The sequence below is a fragment of the Stegostoma tigrinum genome, chromosome 4, assembly GCF_030684315.1.
Source record: "Stegostoma tigrinum isolate sSteTig4 chromosome 4, sSteTig4.hap1, whole genome shotgun sequence".
NCBI classification, from domain to species: Eukaryota; Metazoa; Chordata; class Chondrichthyes; order Orectolobiformes; family Stegostomatidae; genus Stegostoma; species Stegostoma tigrinum.
Window position 1 is genome coordinate 129,024,900 of NC_081357.1, and position 23,068 is coordinate 129,047,967.

General features: G+C 40.4%; 1 protein-coding gene across 10 annotated transcripts in view; it reads left to right on the forward strand.

Moving 5' to 3' along the window:
* The window catches only part of otofa (otoferlin a), a 343,946-nt gene that overhangs the window by 287,596 nt on the left and 33,282 nt on the right, over nucleotides 1-23,068 (forward strand). For 8 of the 10 annotated variants that reach the window (XM_059645651.1, XM_059645659.1, XM_059645650.1 and 5 more), the window contains 10 exons: nucleotides 1,510-1,635; nucleotides 3,047-3,125; nucleotides 6,068-6,210; nucleotides 7,429-7,563; nucleotides 10,466-10,603; nucleotides 12,978-13,105; nucleotides 14,404-14,574; nucleotides 15,947-16,107; nucleotides 19,495-19,637; nucleotides 21,627-21,715. In XM_059645651.1, the coding sequence (XP_059501634.1) occupies nucleotides 1,510-1,635; nucleotides 3,047-3,125; nucleotides 6,068-6,210; nucleotides 7,429-7,563; nucleotides 10,466-10,603; nucleotides 12,978-13,105; nucleotides 14,404-14,574; nucleotides 15,947-16,107; nucleotides 19,495-19,637; nucleotides 21,627-21,715 (1,313 nt within the window). The remainder of the gene's footprint in view (nucleotides 1-1,509; nucleotides 1,636-3,046; nucleotides 3,126-6,067; nucleotides 6,211-7,428; nucleotides 7,564-10,465; nucleotides 10,604-12,977; nucleotides 13,106-14,403; nucleotides 14,575-15,946; nucleotides 16,108-19,494; nucleotides 19,638-21,626; nucleotides 21,716-23,068) is intronic. The other 2 variants (XM_059645653.1, XM_059645654.1) reach the window with 2 other exon arrangements.

Here is a 23,068-nt window from a genome sequence, read left to right on the forward strand (position 1 = left end):
GGGCCAGCACTTATTATCCATTGCTACTTGTCCTTGAGAAGGTGGTGGTGAGCAGCCTTCTTGAACCGCTGCAGTCCTGGGACTGTAGGGACACCCACTGTTCTGTGAGGAAGGCAGTTCCAGGATTTTGACCAAGCAACAGGAAAACATAGTTGAGCAGCAAAGAAAAAAATCCTCTCCTGCCCCAAACAAAATACAAATAAGGCAAAGAACAAGACAGGAGGTGGTTTGGAAAATTCTGGTGATTTCTTTTTGAATGATCAATTTAATTTAAAATTGAACTTAGAAATGTATGGAAATAACTGATGTCAAATAAGACCATAAGAACATAAGACATAGGAGTGGAAGTAAGGCCATTCGGCCCACCGAGCCCACTCCGCCATTCAATCATGGCTGATGGGCATTTCAACTCCACTTACCTGCACTCTCCCCGCAGCCCTTGATTCCTTGTGAGAATCACCAGGATTTAACCAGTTTCTCAATCTTTTCCAAGGCAGGTTTTATTTTCTACAAAATGAGAATTTGCGTATGAAGTAGGGAGATCTTGTATCAATTACGTAGGAGATTGGCTGGGCTAAACCTGCATCTTTTTCACACAGAGGGTGGGCCATGTTTGAGCTGCCAGAGCAAGTGTTAAATGCAAGTCCCGTTACAATATTTAAAAGATGTTTGGGCAGATACCAGAATAGGAAAGATTGAGGGGGATATGGGCCAATTGGGACTAGTTCAGTTTGGGAAACTTGGTCGGCATGGACAAGTTGGACCAAAAGCTCTGTTTCCGTGCCATGTGACTCAATGACTCTACTGCCTGCAGTTTTGGTCTCCTTATCTCAGGAAAGATATTATTGTCCTAGAGGGAGTTCAATGAAGACTCTCACCAGACTTGTCTGGGAAGGTGGGACTGTCTGGTAAAGACAGGTTAGGCAAACTGGGCCTGTATTCTTCAGCATTAAAGAATGAGAGGTTAGCTCATTGAAAGTTACAAATTATTGAAAGATATAGACAGGGTAGATACAGGTAAAATGTTTTCTCTGGTTTGGGAGTCTAAAACTAGGGCCACAATAAGGAGGATGCTATTTGGATCCAGGGTGACCCTTTGGGATATGTTGCCACAGAGTGCTGTGGAGACTCAGGCATTGGGTACATTTAAGGTAGACATTGAAAGATTTTGGATTAACAGTGGTGTACAGAGTTGCAGAGGTTGGGTGGATTAAAGACATTGAAGTATTTGTTCAGCTATGATGGTATTGAATGGTAGAACAAGCTCAATGGGTTGAATGGCCTGTTCCTGTTCCATGTTCCTAAATACTTCAGTGATTAGAATGGCATTACTAACCTTACTCCCATGCTGCAAACAAAATTATAGCCAAAAAGCTTAAATAAAGATTTATGTCCCTGCCATGAGGTCGTTATAACCTCACCAAGAATGGACACTGAACACCAGAGAACTTACATTGCTCCAACTGCTAGTGACCTGTCTCTCACTGAGTATGTGTTCCTTGTCTCCAGAACGAGGATGAGAAATCAAAAAAGAAGAAAAAAAAGAAGGGGGAGGAAATCGAAGAGGAGGAGCCCGATGAAAGCATGCTGGACTGGTGGTCGAAATATTTTGCCTCCATCGAGACACTCATGGAGGTATACACCAACTTACAGGACTGTGATGAGAAGAGAAAATTATAGAATTCATTCATGTTTCAGTAATGCAAAACATCCTGAGGCATGTTTAACACTGGATCTTCAGTACTTATGACAATACAGTAGTGCATAGCCAAAGGTTTGAGAAAATTATGCGCTGTCAATGTTTATATTATGTTTTCGCAAGGTTCAGTTAGCTCAGTTGGCTGGATGGCTGGTTTGTGATGCCAATTGATAACAGTGAGAGTTTAATTTCTACACCAGCTGAGGTTACTGTAAAGGGCTCTCCTCCTCAACCTCTCCCCTCGCCTGGTGCATGGCTGACCCATAGGTTAAAGTCATCACCAGCCATCTCTCTCTAATGAGAGAGCAACCCTATGGTCTGGTAACTTTTAATTTTTGTAGCATTCCTAAACAGTGAGGGATTAATTATTCTACAAGTAGATTGCTGCACTGCAACCACATTCTGGGTAACAATTCATCAGTCACAATGAGAACTGAAAGCAATATATTCATTGGGAACCCCTCAAACCTGTCACTCCATTCAGTGAAATCATGGCTGATCTTTAGATCAACTTCATATACTTGCCTTAGGCCCATTTCCCTTGATACATTTACAGAACAAAACCCTATCTATGTCTAATATAAAATTAATAATTGATCCAATGTTGTTTGTGGGATAAAGCTCCTGCCTTTCAAGTTTAGACTCACTATTTCTAATCACTGTTAACCATAAAGACATAACATTCTTAACAGTAAGGCTCAATAAAGATCCACCTTAGTGTAAAACTGAGTCCATCCATCATGCAGGTAGACAGCCTCTTTCTGCTCAAAGTAGCACCTTAAAAGACTGATTCTTGGTTAAATATCTCCACTCTCTCCCCACTGGAGCAGAGCTGCATTAATTCCCCTTTCCTTATAATAACTGTGGCTAGAAAGAATCCAGTAACAGGACCCTGTCTCAAAGTTTCAAATTTGGATAAAATGTTGTGCATTAGAAGTGTAGTCAAAATTGATAACTGTATATTTGGACATGTCTCGTCTTTGTTGACCAGAGGTGGATGGCCACACTATCTATATTATTTTTGATGGTTGTTCCCATAGCAGGTGCTAAGAGCAGTGTTCTCAACCAGCCCATTATCACTAACAACCATCCCTATAAGAATCTTCTCTCTATGCTTTCCCACAGCAGGATGACTGAGATTGAGGACAAGTTCACAGGAGTACAGTTTTAAAGGACTTTTTTAAAAAATTTCCATAATTAAAGGAGTTGATGGTTCAGTATCCATACTCGAACCTTCCCTTCACCATACAATCGTAGAATTTGAGTGTCAAGGCGAGAGGTTTGACTGTAATGCTTTCAGTAGTTTATTATTCAAACTCAGGGTGTGATTTGCAAATTCTGTTTTAGCGTATCCGACAGCAGGAAGCAGCTGCAGCTGAGGCAGAGGAGAAGGAGGACATGGAAATAGCAGCGGAGGGTAAATTAGGTCTGAACAAATTTACACTCTCTTGGAAAATGAACAAATTGGCTATCCCATAAGTGTGTGTGTGTTTGTGAGCGTGCGCGCGGTGGGGGAAGCAAATATATGTTAGCCCACTGTAGAAAGTATGAGTTACTGTAGGAAATCAACATTGGGAGAATGTTAAGGGGTGCGAACAGAGTGTTATTTGTGGAGATCAAGGAAGAGTGTGCTTTGGGTGGGGAACAGAATATTAAAGCCTGGGATGAATAAACAAAAAATGCTGGAAAGCCTTGCAGTCCATTCAGCGTCCGTTGAGGGAAACAGAATTACCCTTTTAGGTCGATTGAAAATCATTGAGTTTCAGCCCTTTGATCTGAACCTACTAATGCTATTTGTATCCACACATGGTGCCTTTCCCAGCATTTTTGCACAGTATTTTGCTTTGTATTAAAGGGTTAGGAAATTGTTAATGGATCAGGGTGTGCTAACGAATTGGGTCATTCTAATGCCTGGGACATGTCAATGGGTGAGAGTGTGTTAATGGTTGGGATCTGCTGATGGGTGAGAGTGTGTTAATGGTTGGGAGTGTGTTAACATTTGAGGTATGTAACAGCTATGAATGTATCCATCATGTTGATATATGTCTTTGTTTTTGTTGTCCCTTATTACAACATCCTATAAGTTTACATTGTCTTGCATCAGACACAATAAAAATCCCATTGAGTGTGTTGTGTTTTGTTTTCCTGCATGTCTTTGAAATTGTACTAACATCTACAAGAATCCCCTTTGGATGTAGTGGGATTTTTAACAGAAGGACTTATAGGATATTTTAGTAAGGGTGCACTGTGGTGACTTTTTTTTGATTGATCAGCAAGGTTTTTGAACTGGGCTTGGGTGTCTCTCACGCACTGTTGAAAACTCTAAACTGCTGCTTCCTGTGGAGTGTTTTGTTTTGCCCATTCTCTACCATTTTTATCATGACAGAATCTGTCGCTCATCTCATTACTAAGCCATCATGAAAGTTGGCACTAACGAGACTGGAATGCCCTCTCCAAGAACACAGCATGTAAAGAAAAGCTGTTGGTCAGGCTAAAGTTGTTGCTAAAGGAAGGAGGCCAAGTATAGAGAGAGGAATTTAGATCAACTCTTGCAGTCATTGTATGAGGTTTCTCTTTTGATATCCCTCTCACAAAGAAACTGTGAAAGAACTTAGTGAAAAGTGATTAGATTTTGTTAAACAGTCATAGAGGTGCACAGCATTGAAATAGACTCTTTGGTCTAACTCAAGCATGCCAACCAGATATCCTAAACTGTTCTACTCCTATTTGTCAGCATTTGACCCATATCCCTCCAAACCCTTCCTTTTCCTGCACTCATCCAGATGCTTTTTAAATGGTGTAATTGTACCAGCCTCCACCACTTCCTCTGGCAGCTCATTCCATACACGCACCACCCTCTGTGTGAAAAAGTTGCCTCTCCAGGCCACTTTTAGATCGTTGCCCTCTCACCTTAAACCTATGCCCTCTACTTTTGCAACCCCCCCCCCACCCTGGGAAAAAAACCTTGGCTATCCACCCTAGCCATGTCCTTCATGATTTTAAGAACCTTTATAAGGTCACCCCCCAGCTTCCGATGCTCTAGGGAAAGTAGCCCCAGCATATTCAGCCTTGCCTATAGCTCAAACCCTCTAACCCTGGCAACATCCTTGTAAAATTTCCTGAACCTGCTCAAGTTTGACAACATCCTTTCTATAGCAGGGAGACCTGAATTGCATGCAGTATTCCAATAGTGACCTAATTAATGTTCTGTGCAGTCACAACATGACATCCAACTCCTACGTTCAATGCATTGACCAATGAAGGCAAACATACCAAATGCCTTCTTCACCACCCGGTCTACCTCTGACTCCACCTCTAGGCCTCTTTGTTTGGCAATATTCCCAGGCCCCTACAACTAACAGGAACATGTTGTCTCTGAACTCTCATTATTTCATTTTTGAAGTCCCCCACTTTCCAACAACTTGATCTGAGAAAAAAATAAAGAATGAGCTCATTTTTTAAGGCTCTTTCTGGACTGTTTTTTACAAATTTATGCATGAGATGCATGTGTCATTTGGTGAGGAGATTTAAGGTATATCCCTAATTTGCCTTGGAAAGATGGTATTAGGCCTCCTTCTTGATCAGCTGCAGGATATCTGGTATCTGTTCACCCAGAGTTTTATCAGAGAGAGAACTCCAGGATTATGACCCCACAGTAGTGGAGAAACATGATTTCTTTCCAAATCAAGATGGTGTGTAATCTAGAAGGGAATTTGCAGTTGCTGGTGGTGTCTACTCCCCTGTTCTAGTTGGTGGAGGTTGCTAATTTGGGAGATGTTATTAAAGGAGCTTGGGAGAATTGCTGTCGTGCACCTTGTAGATGGGACATGCTGTTGCTATTGTGTGTTAGTGGTGGAAGGAACGAATGTTTCATTTGCTGGATGGGGTATCAATTATAATATCAAGCCTCCTATGTGTTGCTGGAATTGCTGTCATCCAAGCAGGTGAAGAGTACTCCATCACACGGCAGGCTTAAGCCTTAAAGATGGTGTGCAGGCTTTAGGAATTTGGATTATAAGTTCTCTGCAGGATTCCTAGCCTCTGTGTAGGCTTATTGTTCCCTTGTGAGGCTAGTTTGTTCTTTGTGTGTGCCATAATGTTCAATATTGTCTGTTTGTTGTTTTAGGATATAGTTTTTCATTATGTTTTGTTTATCTTTTCAGTAGTAGCTTTCATTGTAGCCTATTTATCTCTTTGGGTCAGAAGTTTTTGTAATGGCCTGTTTGTCCTTTACGATCAGTAGTTTATATTAGAATGTACCTTCCTTTATGGTGGATTCCTCCCTGGTTTAACGAAGGTCAAAGTGTCAACTTTCATGTCATTCATGTTTGAGTGTTTTGTGCCCCACCCTCCCTCCTCTTCATTCAGATCTCAAAATTGATGACTCTCCTATGAAAGGCACAAAACAGTCCAAGAGTAAAGACAAGACCAAAGCACAGGAGAAAGAGAAGAAGAAGAAACAGCTTGAGATGGTTGAAAAGAAGGATAAGGTGAAAATTGATGAATTACAGGTAAGTGTAAACTTCACATTCAGTGCAAATTCTGCTGAAAAATTTGTAAGATTTCCTTTAATCAATCAACCTTTTATTGTCAGTGGCGCTGCAAGGAATGCCACAACGAAATCGAGACCCACATTCATGAAAAAATCAACTATAAATGTAGTATAGATACTGGACGAAGAGAAACTCGATCCTGTGATTCATTTACTGCAGCCTAGCATAACTGAGTTGTCAGCAAAGGTATGGTTCTTGGCATAGAAGGAACAGCAATAACATGGAGAGTTAGTCGGCAGAGTGACAGGAATCAACAATTAATGGTTCATGGATTTTTTTTCCTGGGCCAGAGGAAGGTTTGAGGTGTACTTGTGAGCTTTGGTTTTCCTGATATATATTAATGAGTTAGACCTTTCCGTACAAGGCACAGTTTTAAAGCTTTCAAATGATGTGAAACCTGTGAGCCTTTGACTTGCTAGGACGAGAGTATGAAATATCAAAAAGACATAGACATCTGGGGTCCTGGGAATTCAGGTGGGAGGTGGTGTCCAAAGCAGAACGTGTGAAGTAATTAAATTTGGTTGGCAGAATAGAGAGAGATGATCTAAAACAAACGGTTTAAATGAAAGTGGTTTGGGAGTGGGGAGTTGCAGAGACAGCTGAGTATATACCTGCATAGTTTACTGAAGGCAGCAGGGCAGGTTGAGAAAGCTTTACTAAAGAAGAACCAAAAACAGAAATTGCTGGAAAAACTCAGGGGTTCTGACAGCATCAGTGGAGATAAAATAGAGCTAAAGTAGAACGTTTCCCGATACGAGGGAAAGCAATTCACACAGTAAGTGGTTAAGTTCTCAAGTTTCAGCTTGCTGAAAGTAGGTTCGACTTGGACTTTCAGAAGGACTTTGCAATAATTAACTGAAAAGGAAGACTGGGCAGGGGAATGGTACTGGGTGAGTGACTCATTCAGGGAACTTGTGCTGTCACAAAGACTGGATGGCTTCCTTCTGCACAGCAAAAATTCTCTGTTTCCGTGAAAACTGTAAAATTCTAATACCTGCCCATGGCAGCAAAAATAATGAGGAATCTCTTAGATAGCTATGCATATCCCCACATATTACAGATTGTTTTTTGGAAACTTCAGAATTGCAAACTTATTAGTCCTTCACAATGAAGAATGAGGAAGTGAAAGACTTAGATCAGGCCTTTTGTGGCTAACCATTCTACTTCAACATACAGGTTTATGACAAGGAATTAGAGACAGAGTTTGGAAACTTTGAAGACTGGCTCCACACTTTTAATCTTTACCGAGGCAAAATTGGAGATGATGATGACAGCTGCACAGATGAAGAAAGAATTGTTGGGAGATTTAAAGTGAGTACATCATGGGTGAAGAACATCCAGCTAAATATCTGTATAAAAGGTGAACATTGATCCATAAATTTGGACAATCAAAGGAGTTTGTTTGGAAAATGGGAAGGCGCAAAATCCTTGAGCAGAGTTGGGTATTCAAATACAATTCAGACATCAGAAGTTCAAATACAATCCTGAATTTTGGGTTTTAGTAAAATCAGATTACCTCCACCCAGCTGAAGTTTGGATCATAAAAATTAAACTTTTTCAGCTCTGGAAACCAGAATTCATTAAACTGGACCATTTTTCAAGATTCTCCTTTAAACTAAACTGGAATGAAGTTTTACATTCATGTAGATCACAGGATATGAACTGACCTGGTTTTTAGGAAAATTCCACTTTTTGGGGCCAAAAATGCTGCCTTTGTTTTTAACTTGGCAGTGCATTATTGATAGCTTCCCTGGGCAAGTAATCCAAATCCCTGGCTAATGTCCTCAGGAGATATGGGTTCAAATCTCACCATGGTAGATGGCAAAATTAAACTCAGTTGGAAAATCTGGCCTAATGCAAGCACGTTGTAAAACCTTTCAGGAAGGAATATGCCATCCTTACCTGGTCAATTCTACATGTGACTCCAGACCCACAGCAATGTGGTTGACTCTTAACTGCTCTTAGAAGTAGTCCTATCAAGCCACCCAGATCAAGGGGCAGTTAGGGATAAGTAATAAATTCATGACATCCATATCCCATGAACAATTTTCTTTTTAAAAATTCAGTCAAAATCAGGAAAATTGTTTTTGTCCCACTCTTTGTATTGTTATTCCATATTCCATATTGCTCACCATTAAAAAATATAAATATTCACATTCATTCTTCATGTGGCATGATGGAGTAAATATAGATGTCGAATTTTAACTTCTTTCATTTAATTTTTATACAACACCTTTTATCAACTGAAATAGTTTTTAAAAAGAAAGGAAAATGGACCTAAAGTAACCACATTGCTCATAAGGCCACAGATTTAGACAAATTTCCAAGGATCCATGTGGAATAGACTAAACAAATAAACAAACAATGCAGGGAAACTACAATTTTAACTAAAGACATCAAAACTGAATCAGCTTTGAGGAATTTGCATCTCTTGTTTAATTCAAGTATGTATGATAATATGACATGTTGGGAGGTGGAAGCCTGGTCTGCCAGTTAGCCAGCTTGGAAAGCCAACGTGCCTGATGGAGAAACACCTTGGGAAAACACACGTTCATCAAGAACTTAAAGATCTACAAACTTTATGATTACTGAGAATTTCAGTCAAAAATCAAAGAACTGGGATCTCAGATGTAAAGTCTAAAACCTCATAGGTTCTAAGGATGTTAAGCTGCATAGCTTTATTCTTCCTGTTCCTCTGTTTAGTAATCATTCTACCTTAGGTAAAGTTTTTCCTTATCACCTACCATCTCTATGCCCCACATGATTTTGTACATCTCCATGGTCATCACATCCTGAGGTGGCACTTGAACCTTCTAGTCTAGAGGTAGAGGATACTATGACTGCACCACTAGGGAATCTGTAACTGACTTAGAAAGCAAATATCAAACCATTGGGCCAATCTTCTGAGTTACAATTAGTGTTTAAAGTGTTATCAGATCATTTAGAAAATGTGGAATATCCAATTCTGTGGAAGCAGAGGGACGTGATTTGTTGTGGAGGGCTGAGTTTGAAAGTGTAACATCTGATTTGGAGTCAACTCCTTATAATGATGTCATGGCCACAATGATTCAGAATGAATTTGATTACTCCTTTGTGAAAACAATGAATTTAACAACATGAAATACTTCCAATGTTGTTAAAGATGTCTTTGTACTGTTCATCTATTCAAGAAAACTATACCTCATTAATTTAATATGAATTACCAGCATTTTTGTCTCCACATTTAAAAATATCAACCAAGAACAGCCACACAAGCAATGCATATTTCAAACTTGGTACATCAGCTGATCCTATTTTTAGACTGGTTTAGCAAAACATCAAAAAAGGTAGAAACTATAACTTGGCAAGATACCATGATAAAGTTGAAGCTTTTCTTGAAATGTACCTCTGGAAGATTTAGGTCTTAAAATTTAGTTGTGATAACACTTTTTCATTTAGTTGCCATTTCAACTCCAACATGGCACCCTGGCTGAATGTGCAGACTCCAGTGTACCATCATCAACATGTTCTGCAGAAACTCAGCAAGGCTTCTTCAGCATATCCCACACCTGTGGCCCATACCTAGAAAGACAAGGGCAGTGAGTTTATAGGAACACCATCACTCCAAATTTCCCTCCAAGCCACATACCATCCAGAATTGGAACAATCTCAGTGTTCCTTCACTGTCACTGTGTTTAAATCCTGGAACTCTCTCTCTAACAGCACAACGGCTGTTTCCGAAGGCAGCTCACCTTCCCAAGGGCATTTAAGAATGGGAAGCACCTGGCCAGTGATTCCCATGAAAAATCAAAACAAAAAATGTTTGTGCAATACACTTCTGCAGCTGGTTGCTTAATTCAAAGCAAAGTAAAAGGTCAATAAGGGGCGTAAAGGTCATTTATTGATGAAATACTATTTTTACAGAGGAATTTTGATTGAACACCAGAGAAAGCTGAGACAGCAAGATACAAAGAGATATTTTCTCTTCTCCACACTTATCAGTATTTAATAATGAAACAGATTTTGATATTTTTAAATAAACATAACTAAAATTATCTTTTAGGTCAGTTTTTCAACATAAATGGTTCAATAAATTCCACTGTCAAGTAACCAAACTTACGTTAGCTCAATCAATTAAATATATAAACTTATTTGCTCACTTCTACATTTGATGATTTCTTACCAGTATTCTATTGTCTCATCAAAGTTTTTTGCTTTCTAAAACATAATTCAGGGCTCCATCTGTGTGTACAAAGTACCTCTACCAGAAGATATTGCTCGAGAAGCAGGGTATGAACCCACGTTTGGGATGTTCCAGGGAATTCCAAACAATGACCTTGTCAATGTTTTAGTCAGAGTGTATGTCGTAAGGGTAAGTGGTTACCAATCAAGTCAAATGAAAGCTGATGAGTTTTATGTTTGTGAATAATTACTAAAGTCAGAAAATTTGAACAGATTCTGCTCTTAAAAATGGCAATTCTTTCTTTCAGAAATTATTCAGAATTTTTTTAACACTTTTGAACTGGATCATTGAAATAACTGATTTTAGACAGTCGTGAAATAATTAACAACAATACAAAACTCACAACTTCAGCAGTTTTGCTGAGATTCTTGCTAACATTTGAAGCACCAACCTGAATTCTATCCTTCTTAAACCTCGCAGATTGAAGGGTCACGGAGTGTTTACCTTAAGCTGTAATGGTTGGCCAGTAATGTCACAATTTCAATTCCATGCATCCTGGTCATTCCAATTCAATCAGCAAAATTGGACATAATGTGTCCACAGCAGATTTGGGACCAGCAGGCAGATCAGGAATGGATGACACCAGACAGTTGAACTGAAACAGGCACATAGTGCAGGAGTCCACAGAGGTCTGTCTCACACCCCAGTTTTTCTTTCTGGATATTGGTCAGTACGATAGATCCTTAGAGGAGTGGAGCAAGAACCAAGCCTGTGACACCATGGATGGCCCATATGTATAGGAGGGGAGGAAGACGAAGGCAAGAGCAGCACTGGAATGTGATTGTTTAGTTAGGGGAACAAACAGATATTTCTGAGGCCTTCTTTGTAACTCCAGGGTGATTTATTGCCTCCCTCGAAGTAGACTTAAGAATGTCACAAAACAGTTACGGGACATTATTCTCGGGGGGTGGGGACATGGTAGTCAAAGTGCGTAGTTGATGGTCCATATTGATACTAATAACAGAGATAGGAAAGAGGATGTGGCCCTACAATCAGAATTTAGGGAGCTAGGTTGAAAATTATTTAGCATGAGCTCTAATAATAATGTCCAGATTACCCCCAGTGCCACATGCAAGCAAGTACAATGTGAGGGGATAAGGCAGATGAATACATGGCAGGAAAGATGGTGCGGGAGAAAGGGCTTCATGGTCCTGGGACAGCTTCTGGAGGAGGTAGCAATTGTACAAAGTAGATGGGTTACATCTAAGTAGAGATAGGACCGAGTTCCTTGCAGGAAGGTTTTGCTGGTGCCATTGGAGAAGATTTACTCTAATTCGGGAGGCATATGGTAACCAGGAGACAATAGCAGAAAGGCAATATCAGGGTACACAAAATGTGGTGAGAGATAAACAGTACTAAAATAGAGAAATAGTAAGTTAATAGGTGAAGTAATGAATATAATTAATAAATATAATTAATAGTTATGAAGTCCAAATCAGGATTACAGTACATGACAGCATTGGAGTACAGTTAATGGGGAGTTAAAGGCACAGATTACCACATGGGATTATGATGTAATAGCAATAAAAGAGACTTGGTTTAATGAAGGAAAGAGCATGAAGATGTGATATAAGTAAAGGGCACTATTCCAAAAAAATGTGCAGTAGCAGGAGACCTGTGTGTATATATGTCCGTAAGTCATTCAAGATGGCAGGATAGGTAGAGAGTTTAAGTAAAGTTACACTATTCTAGGCTTCATAAATAAGGACATAGTGTGCAAGTAAACTTGTATATGATACTGGGTAGACCCGTATTGTGTATTGTTTTGGACACCATATATAAGGATGATGTGAATGCATTCGACAGAAAAAGTTTACTGATGGTTCCCGGGAGGAGACAGTTTGGGTAAGATGAAAGATTGGAGACATTGGGACTGATGTCTTTTGAGAGAAGACCAACAGAAGATCCGTTAATGTTTTCAACATCTTGCAGACTCTGGTCAGAGTGGACAGCAAGAAACTGTTCTCATTCATAAATGTATTGAGAACCAGAAAGCAGAGCTTTAAAGTCTTTTGTGAAAGAAGAAAATACGAAGTAAGATAAAAGCTATTTCATGCAGTGAGTGGCTGGGGTACAGAATGTGCTACGTGGAAGAATCATGGACACAGTTTCCACTGAGGTATTCAAGCGGGAATTAGGTGATTACTTAAGTCAGAATAAAATGTACAGCATTGAGGGAAAAATGAAAACAGAAACAAAGAAGAGTCACATCGGACTCAGAACATTAACTTAGTGTCTTGCTGCACAGATGCTGCCAGACCTCCTGAAATTCACCAGCACCTTCTGTTTTTATTGTGTGTTGCTTCTTTCCCGTATTTGTTACTGATCGGTTCACTTATACTTTGAGCATTGGGTCACAACCAAATCGCCTGATCAGTATTCTTTCATTTAATTTCTTACATTTGATTTGCAGTGTTTGTGATCATTTGTTTTAATTCTTGGTCTTTCATTAAAATTCAGCTGATTTTTGGTTTTTTTTTGTTTGTTTTACTTGTGCATTTAGGCCACAGACTTACATCCAGCTGACATCAATGGTAAAGCAGATCCATACATTGTCATTAAGCTCGGCAAGACTGAAATCAGAGACAAGGAGAACTATATTTCCAAGCAACTCAATCCTGTTTTTGGAAAGTAAGTACTGCCAATAAATCCCCTAAATATGGAGGAAGATCTCGTGTGTAGCACAAGCCCAGTATGTTTAAGCCGAGTTCTGATTTTATATGTGCTGTCCAAACAATGCTGTCTCTTCAGTAGTAAATAATGGCTTTTTGTGTGAGATGCTGTGGATCAAAGAGTCGGCAGGGATACCATGGGCCAGATGGTTTCTGACTATGCGAGCAGATTGTGTGGCATTGTGATTCAGCTGTGAAAACTACAGCTTTCTAGAGAAAACAGGACTGGGGCAGTTGTAATGTACCCCACTCAGATCAGTCAATTTCTACCTTATTAGTCAATACACGGAAATTTCTAATCCTGAGGATAAAGGCACAGACTCCCAACAGTGTGGAAGCAGGCCATTCAGCCCATTGAATCCACACCTACCCTCTGAAGAGCATCCCACCCAGGCCAATACCCCCACCCTATCCCTGTAACCCTGCATTTCCCATGGCTGATCCAACTAGTCTGTGCATCTCTGAACATTATGGGTGATTTAGCATGGCCAGTCCATCTAACCTCCACTTCTTTGGACTGTGGGAGGAAATTGGAGCACCCAGAGGAAACCCACACAGACATGCACAGAACATGTAAACTCCACACGGACAGTCATCCGAGGGTGGAATCGAACCCGGGTCCCTGACGCTGTGAGGCAGCAGTGCTAACCGCTGAGCCACAGTGCCACCCCTTGATAGAGTTTTGGATTATTTCCGTCAATCCTTATAACAAGGTAATGACTGTTTGCAGAGGGGATGGCAGGGCGCCAGTATCTGATGAATATTTCTGGGCCGGTTCATGAATCACACATCCTTTGGAATCAGGCATTGTTTTTGCAATTATTCCAAGCTTCAAGTTAGGTGACTCTTTACTGCACCCAGATAAACCTGTCTTCAGATCAGAGAAACCTTGGTTACTATTGGTCAGAATACACCTTTGCCTCCTTGAGTTTGATTTGACTGCAGAATGCCATTCCAAACTTCCAGTCTCCACACTGGCTATCACAAAAGATACAAGATCCCAGCAGGGAATTAGCACTTTCTCAGGGTGTAGGGGCATGACCTTAGCAAAGGCAGTGATAGTTCCTCTGTGCCACACTTCCAACGACAACATTGCAGAATTTGTACCCCAGGGTCTATGAACAGATGTTAAGTGTGGATTTTATTTGCATAAAGGAAATTGTTTTACATTAAACAGTTATCATCCAAACTTTGTTGTTCTAATAATAACTTGACATTTTGGTCTGTCATATCATCTGACTTTACCTGCTTAAACAGGTCTTTTGATATTGAAGCCACATTCCCGATGGAGTCTATGCTGACTGTGTCAATATATGACTGGGATTTAGTGGGTACAGATGATCTAATCGGAGAAACCAAACTAGACTTGGAAAATCGCTACTACAGCAAACACAGAGCAACATGTGGCATTGCACAGCAATATTCTGTGTGAGTCATTCAACATTTTGTTTGATCTAATTAACATACAGTGTGAATTACCTGTAGATTATGTTGCATAAATGGTGTTAATGTTCTTCTCTACTGAGAAAGATGTTTGTTTTAATTTTTAATCAACTTATGCCTAAAGTTACAAAAAGTGACAATATAGGATAACAACTACCCGTACTTATTGAAATCAGAGTGAATTTTAGCTGTATCACTTGGGCTAAATTTCTATTTCACCCAAATTCATAATCATCATCTCTATCTGTTAATATCAGAATATTAACTTCACTGAATGTGGTTCAAACAACTTGGGCACAATAATATAGTCCCTGTTTCAAGTAGCAATGTGTAGATTGTGGGGTTACATTTCACACTCTCCAGTCTGCAGGACCCTTTTCAGAACCCACAGAATCTTGGAAGATAACCCCCAATGCATCTTTTCTCTGAGCAGCCACCTCCTTCAGCATTCTGGATTGAAGTTAATTTGGTCAAAGCTCATATCTGCCAACATTAAAGTTTAAATTAGATAGGTGGGCAATGGAAAGGAGTTGAAGAATTAGGGGATCGGTTGGATAAATGTGAAATGTGAAACTATTTTTGAGGGTTAACAACTGGCGTGGTCTATTTTGTTCTTTCAAGGGATGTGGGCATCACTGATAAGGCCAGCACTTGTTGCCCTTCATAATTGTCCTTGAACTGAGTGGCTTTCTGGGCTATTTCAGATGACAGATTACATTGCTTTGGATTTAGAGTCACATGTAATCCAGACAGTAGATTTCCTTCACCAAAGGAGCCATGACAATTATGGTGACTATTACCGAAATGATCTGTCAATTCCAGATTTTGTTCATTGAGTTTAAATTTCTTCACATACCGAGGTAAGATTTGACCCTATAACTCCTTAAGCCCAGTCACTGAATAACTAATAACTAATAATAACTAATCCGGTGACATTATCACTGTACCACCATCTAGTTTGGACTTGGAATATGACCAGGACTTTGGGGAGAAAAAGGCAGTTAGAGTTGGTTGTAAGAAAGACAGGGCCAAAGGTTATGTTTTTGTTGATGGGGATGATGATGACAGATTTCCAAGTGAGAGAGCACTATTAACAATTTTGTGTAACTTGGAAACCAGGACGGGGGGGTGGGGGGTTGGGTCAGCAAAGGTTTATTTGGCATGGCATCAACGGAGCAGAAGAAGACCCTCAGAGGGAGACAGTCTCACACCAGTATTAAGCAAGGCCGACCTGACGAATACATGATAAACTATAGAGGGACCATTGTGATAAGAATCTTGTCTTCAAATAGACATATTCTGTAGCTGCTGGGTATTAAGCTGGTAATGTTTAATGATGTGCTTTTCCTATACACAGTCATGGATACAATATGTGGAGAGATCCTGTGAAACCAACACAACTGCTGACCAAACTCTGCAAAGAAAACAAAATAGACGGACCTCATTTCGGACCAGGAGGAAGAGTGAAGGTTGCTAACAGAGTCTTTACAGGACCAACAGAGATTGAGGATGAACATGGTACGGAAGCAACAGTTTGTCATTTAACCACCATCAACTACCAAGGACCCTTCTGTTCTTTTCATTTCCTCACATTCCGCCATTGTTTAAAAAACCATTCATCTCCAATATCTTTTAGTTTCCATCAATCTGAAACTTTGGGCAAGAAGTGATTGGTCAAGCATCCAATCCAATATTGGAAGGAAATGTATCCTCATGGTTTATTTAGTAGCTGCCAGGAATTTGTCCTGAATTGTATGAGCAGCAGCCAATGAAATGGCTGCCACCCTACTCAGAGGAGTAGGAACTCAGTGGCGCCTCCAGGTACGGTGGTCACTGAATTCCGACTGCATTCTGTAGGGAGGGAAAATTTAATCCAGAAGTCAAAGAGCTCAGTGCCTGAAGGGAAACCTCCCTGGAAAAGTCACTGGGAAAATGCCTCTCCTTCCCATGACCCTCTCCTAATTTCTAATAACTTTCCCACCCCACCCCGGCTTTGTAAAACCACAACTGACTGAGCTGCTAAAATCCTGAAGGATGTAGCTGCCAGCCGGGACTTGCAACAAGGGAAAGCCTACTTGATCTTGCCCTCAGCCATCCACCTGCCTCAGACAGGAGCAATAGGAATGAAGATTGCACAGCCTTTGTAGCAGCAACACCTCCACTATGTTATGTGGCGCTACCACTGGATACAACGTGACAGACTCTTAGAAAGATCTAGCAACTCAAAATGGGTCCTCCAAGAGGCACCCGGCCATCAGCAACAGCAGAACTATATTCAACTACAAACTCTAACCTCATGGCTTGACACGTTCCCAACTGTACCATGACCATCAATCCAGGAGATCAACCCTGATTCAGTGAAAAATGCAGAAGGGCAGAACCAGGAACAGTACCTAGAGTGCATAAAAATGAGGTGTCGATCTGGTGAAGCTACTACGCAATACAGCCAGCATGCTAAACAACTAAGACAGCAAGCGATAGCCAGACCTAAGCAATCCCACACCCAAGGGATCAAAACTAATCTCTTGCACCCAGTCATGGATACCTGTAGACAATTAAACAACCAACAGGAGGAGTTGTGTCCACAATATCCCCATCCTCAATGGTCGGCAGACCTATAATAAAGGATAAAACTGAAGTATTTGTATCCATCTACAGCCAGAAATGCCAATGATTTGTCTTAGCCTTCTCTTGTGGTCCCCAGCAGCAGAAATACCAGTTTTCAATCAATTCAATTCACTTTACGTGATATCACAAAATGGTAGAAAGCATTGGATACTGTAATGGACATGAGCCCTGACAATATTCTAGTGACAGTACTGAAGACATGTACTCCAAACCTGACTGTGCCCTTAGCCAAACTGTTCTAGTACAGCTATAACAGTGACATCCACCCCAACAAGATGAAATCTTGCCCAGCTTTGCCTATCCATTTAAAGCAGGACAAATCCAACCCATCAATTAGTACCTTATGACTCTCTTCTCGATTATCAGCAAAGTGATGGGAAGGGTCATCAACAGAGCTATTAAGTGGCACTGATAGAGCCATTCAGTCATGCAGTCATAAAGCATGGAAACAGGCCCTTTGTACAACTTGACCATCCCGACTGATTTCCCAAACTAAACTATTCCCATTTGCCTCATATCCTTCTAAACTTTTCCAATTCACGTACCTGTTCAAATGTCTTTTAAACATTATAACGGTACACACACCCACCACTTCCTCTGGCAGTTCAGTCACATATGACCCACCAGTTATAGTTATAATTTCAACTTAACCACTACAGATGCCGAGAAAAAGATGCAGCTCCATGGACATGGTGGAATTTTGATGAAGAGTGTGATGCTCTGGCAGGTATTCCAAGATACATGTGTACATCTACAAATGTGATCATTCAAAGGGATTGACAGGCAGGCTGTCAATACTCATCGATCATTTCAAATGTTTTGATCAGCTTCAGAAACGTATTCATTCCTTCCTGCTATAAGTGACAACATGTGAATAACTTGAGATAACAGGAACTGCAGATGCTGGAAAATCTGAGATAACAAGGTGTAGAGCTAGATGAAGAAAGGTCTAGGCCTGAAACGTCAGCCTTCCTGCTCCTCTGATGCTGCTTGGCCTGCTGTGTTCATCCAACTCTACACCTTGAAATGTGAATAACCTGTGTACTCCCTTATTAAGGAATAACCAGCTCATTGCTCAGTTTGAGCTCTGCCAAGGCTGATCAACTTCTGACCCTATTTCAAATGCATTACCATCACTGAATACCTTATAACCAACATCCTGGGACTTAGTATTGACCATAAACTGAACTGGACCAGCCAAATGAATCATCATAGAATCCCTACAATGTGGAAATAGGCCATTCAAGCCAACAAAACCACACTGACTCTCCAAAGAGCATCCTGCTCAGAATCACCTCCACCCCACACATCGCTGTAACATCCCATGACTAATCCACTGAACCTACACATCCCTGAACACTACGGGCAATGTAGCATGGCCAATCCACCTAACCTGTGCATCACTGGACTGTGGAAGGGAACCGGATCACCCAAAGGAAACCCACGCAGACACAGAGAGAATGTGCAAACTCCACACAGACAGGTGCCTGTGGGTGGAATTGAACCCGGGTCCCTGGCGTTGTGAGGCAGCTGTGCTAACCACTGAGCCATATTGTCAGAAACTAGGAAATCTTCAGTGAGTTACTCGCCTCCTGTCCCCAAAGCGTGCCCCATCGTTAAGACACAACTCGGTAATGTGATGAAATACCCTCCACATGCCTTAATGTTCCAGCTCCAACAACACTGAAGAAATTTAATATAGAAACATAGAAAATAGGTGTAGGAGTGGGCTATTCGGCACTTTGAGCCTGCACTGCCATTCAATATGATCATGGCTGATCATGTGATCTCAGTATCCCATTCTCGCCCTCTCCCCATGCCCCTTGATCCCTTTATCCACAAGGGCCATGCCCAGCTCCCTCTTGAATATATCTAATGAACTGGCCCCAAAAACGTCCTGTCGGAGAGAAGTCCACAAGTTCACAACTCTCTGAGTGAAGAAATTCTTCCTCATCTCAGTCCTGAATGGCTCACCCCTTATTCTTTGACTGTGACCCCTAGTTCCAGACTTCTCCACCATCGGGAACATTCGTCCTGCATCTAGGTTTTAGATGTCCTGAATCCTGCATTTTATCCTGTCTGTTGAGGTAAACATGTTTTCATTTATTTAATTTTATTTTTTAAAAAGATATTTCAACAAGGGTTCGCTTTCACTAAGATACACAGAAGCTGGATCTTCACCAACACTACAGTATCAGAAACATACTCCTGAAGAATATTCAGAAGTGACATTTGGAAATGTTGATTTAACTGAAGTCCTTCTTTTGTCTTAATCAGGTGTAAAGAAAGAGACCGATGAACACTTGTCCCTCATTGTTCTACACCACTGGGAGGAGATGCCACGAGTTGGCTGCAAGTTGGTCCCTGAACATGTGGAAACCAGACCTCTGCTAAACCCTGAGAAACCAGGCATTGAGCAGGTACAGAAAATAGGGCAAGAAGGTGGTGCTGATTTTAAAGAAAACAGTGTGACCTTGTCTACAAAGATGTGCAGGCTAGGTGGGTTAGCCATGAGAAATGCAGGGTTACATATATGATAGGGGCCTGGGTCTGGGTTGGATGGTCTTCAGAGGATTGATGCACACTGAATGAGGGATTATACGATTCTACAATAATGCTAATTAAAAAAATGGAGAACCATAGTCCATAATTTTCTAATTAGAATGGGCTGGGAACTTCTAAACAGCATTCACTCAATTATAAATTTGCAGCAGACATAACTCTATCAGATAATATAAAGAGTCTGAAGTTTGATTCCTATTTAGGACCAATTTCCATTCAGTTTTTCACAAATATGGACATAATAAGAAACCTGACTTGGATTTAAATGTTATGTTCAATCTCTTGCAGAGAAATATTGTTTTCAAGAGATTTCTGACCTGATACTTGATACTATTGCAAATCTGATGTCAAAATTAATGCCTTTGAAACATACTACAACTTTTAGACCAAAGATCAAAATAACAATGTTTTGGACACATTCCAATAGAAAGGATCTCACAGTGCCAGTTACTGGGGACAATCTTGAAGAACCAATCATCTGACTTCAGTTATCTACGCACTGTGAGGTCCTTCAACCAAACTCTGCATTAAGCAGCAATGTACCAACAGATATGAACATTCTTCAAAAGGCTGAGCTCCATATTTTGTTACATAACCCCATTATGAAGTGAGAACAAAAGATGTAGAGCATTACAGTGCACGATTATCAAATAATAAAAGTAGTTAGATTAGATTACCTACAGTGTGGATACAGGCCCTTTGGCCCAACAAGTCCACACTGCCCCTTGAAGCATCCCACCCAGACCCATCCCCCTATAACCCACACACCCCTGAACACTACGGGCAATTTAGCATGGCCGATCCACCTAACCTGCACATCTTTGGGCTGTGGGAGGAAAGTGGACCACCCGAAGAAAACCCACGCAGACACGGGGAGAATGTGCAAACTCCATACAGACAGTTACCCGAGGCTGGAATCGAACCCGGATCCCTGGTGCTGTGAGGCTGCAGTGCTCACCACTGAGCAACCGTGATGCCTCCAAATTAGTTAATTCTACATCTTGACATTTCATTAGTGTTTTGGAAGTATGTGGGTACTTAGCTGAAGTCATAGAAAACAAAGGAAGAAAGAATACATTGGTGGTTAATGATACTGGTGAAGAATTTTCCCAGAAAACAGTTCAAATCTCCTCCTTATATTTCCCTAATTAATCTATGGAGGACGCTAATGTTACCTGAAAAATAAACGTAAGCTGTTCTACAAAGTAAGCAACTGACACAGTGAGCTGGTCCGTGCTGGCTACAGGTAGTTCTGCCAGAACATGATAGTCACATTCTTAGAACGTACAACAATACAGCGCAGAACAGGCCCTTCGGCCCTCGATGTTGCGCCGACCTGTGAGATGATCTAAGCCCATCCCCCTACACTATTCCTACACTATTCTTGCATGATCTTGTCCTAGAGAAAATCATGCAATAGAAAATTGCCATAGAAAATTATATTTTTTGGAAATCACTTTTGAAAGTCTCTATACGTGTACAGCAGAAAGTTTTATTATCCAAACAACGTCCACTATTCCTCATTCACCTTCCAGCCAATTCAGGTTAACAAAACACACATTACAGAGGAACCACCTGTATAATTGTTACTTCTGGCCTGAGTAGAGATGCCACTGTAACTTTCCTGCCAGCAGAGCACGTTTGGAAGAGGAGTCTAAGAGCAGAAGAGGTTTGTGCTGATGGGCTGAGAACTGGAAATATTGCAGCAAGGCGTAAACCTGCTAACAGCACTTGTCCCACTTTCCTATCGCAGGACTGCTGCCAAAGCCAATCCCAACACTAAAAATTTAGATCAGGATTTTGAAGCGGGCACTTCATTTAAAATTCCCTTTCTTTATCATTTTCAGGGTCGCATTGAAATGTTCGTTGACATGTTTCCAAAGGACATGCCTGCACCAGGCGCGCCAATTGACATATCACCACGGAAACCAAAGAAGTAAATTATTCTCCTTATTAAGGATGTGAAATATAGCAAATTAAACTCAATAGAGATGCCCTGCTAATGCATATTTTACTGAATAATGTATTATTATAATATTTTTTTCCCTGAAATAATAACCATTTACCTCCAGAAAACCCTCAAAGTAACTTGAATAGTAGGTACGGTGACATCAATGTAATCACATTCGTGTGTAACAGCAACTCAGCATCAAACATGTCAGACCGTGATAGATGATGCTCAGAGGCTATTTTGTCTCCAATGAAAGGAAATCCATTAAACAAAAACAAAGAACTGCAGATGATGAAACAAAACAGAAATTACTGGAGAAACTCAGCAGATCTGGCAGCATCCGTGAAAAGAGAAACAGTTATTGCTTTGGTCACTGGATGCAAATTGTTAATTCTGTTTTCTCTCTTCACAGATGCTGCCAGACCTGTTGAGTTTCTCCAACAATTTCAGTTTTTGGAAGGAGATGCAGTAATTGGAGAGAGAAAGCAGCCTTACATGCTTTTTATCGTTTTTCTTAAATTTATTCCTCTTTTACAACCCAGCTCTGCACAGGTTTCATCCAGTTTGTATTTTCTGATGAGACCAATGTTCTCTTTCCATTAATTTTCATATTGGTAAACAAACTTACCAAATGACAATGACTATTTTGTTCTTGTTTTTGTTTGGTTCCTACTAACTAGTCTGTCTTCTTTTCTCACATAATTAGTTTGATTCCAAATCTCACACAAGAACCAAAAAATATTTGTTTGGAATCAAGATGTGTGTATTCCTTGCCTATTTTAACTTAAACTAATTAATTTTGTATTCATTCAAACTGATCAGTATTCAGTCAAGTTTCCGACACTGATTATGTCTGGCTACATTATCCTTTTGTAAATAACAAAGTAAGTGTTTCAAAAAAAAATTCCTGACTGAACATGCAGAATAGTTTGGCATGGCCTATAGAATATCTTGCTCTAAACTATGCTCATTTTAGCTGGTTTCTGCATTGATCTAATAACATGCACAGCAACTAAGGTTGTGTGTCAAAAATGCTGCTAATCATGTTACAAATCTGTTTTCTGATTATCTAGTGGAAAGAAAAAATGCTTGATATCAAGATGTTCTTATGGATGGTATGCACTCACAATCCCTAACTATCCATTTTAAACTGAAGATGATAACTGAAGTGTTGCTGTTAGAGCACTTCAGCTTTTAGCTTTAACCAAAGAATTTAAAGCAATAATACCGGATTCTACACATTTAACACGAGTCAAATATCTGAAATTAAACTTTAACCAGCTGTCCAATGGACCCAAGTCTACTGCAAACTTCTAATTGGGTCACCAAGACTAATTT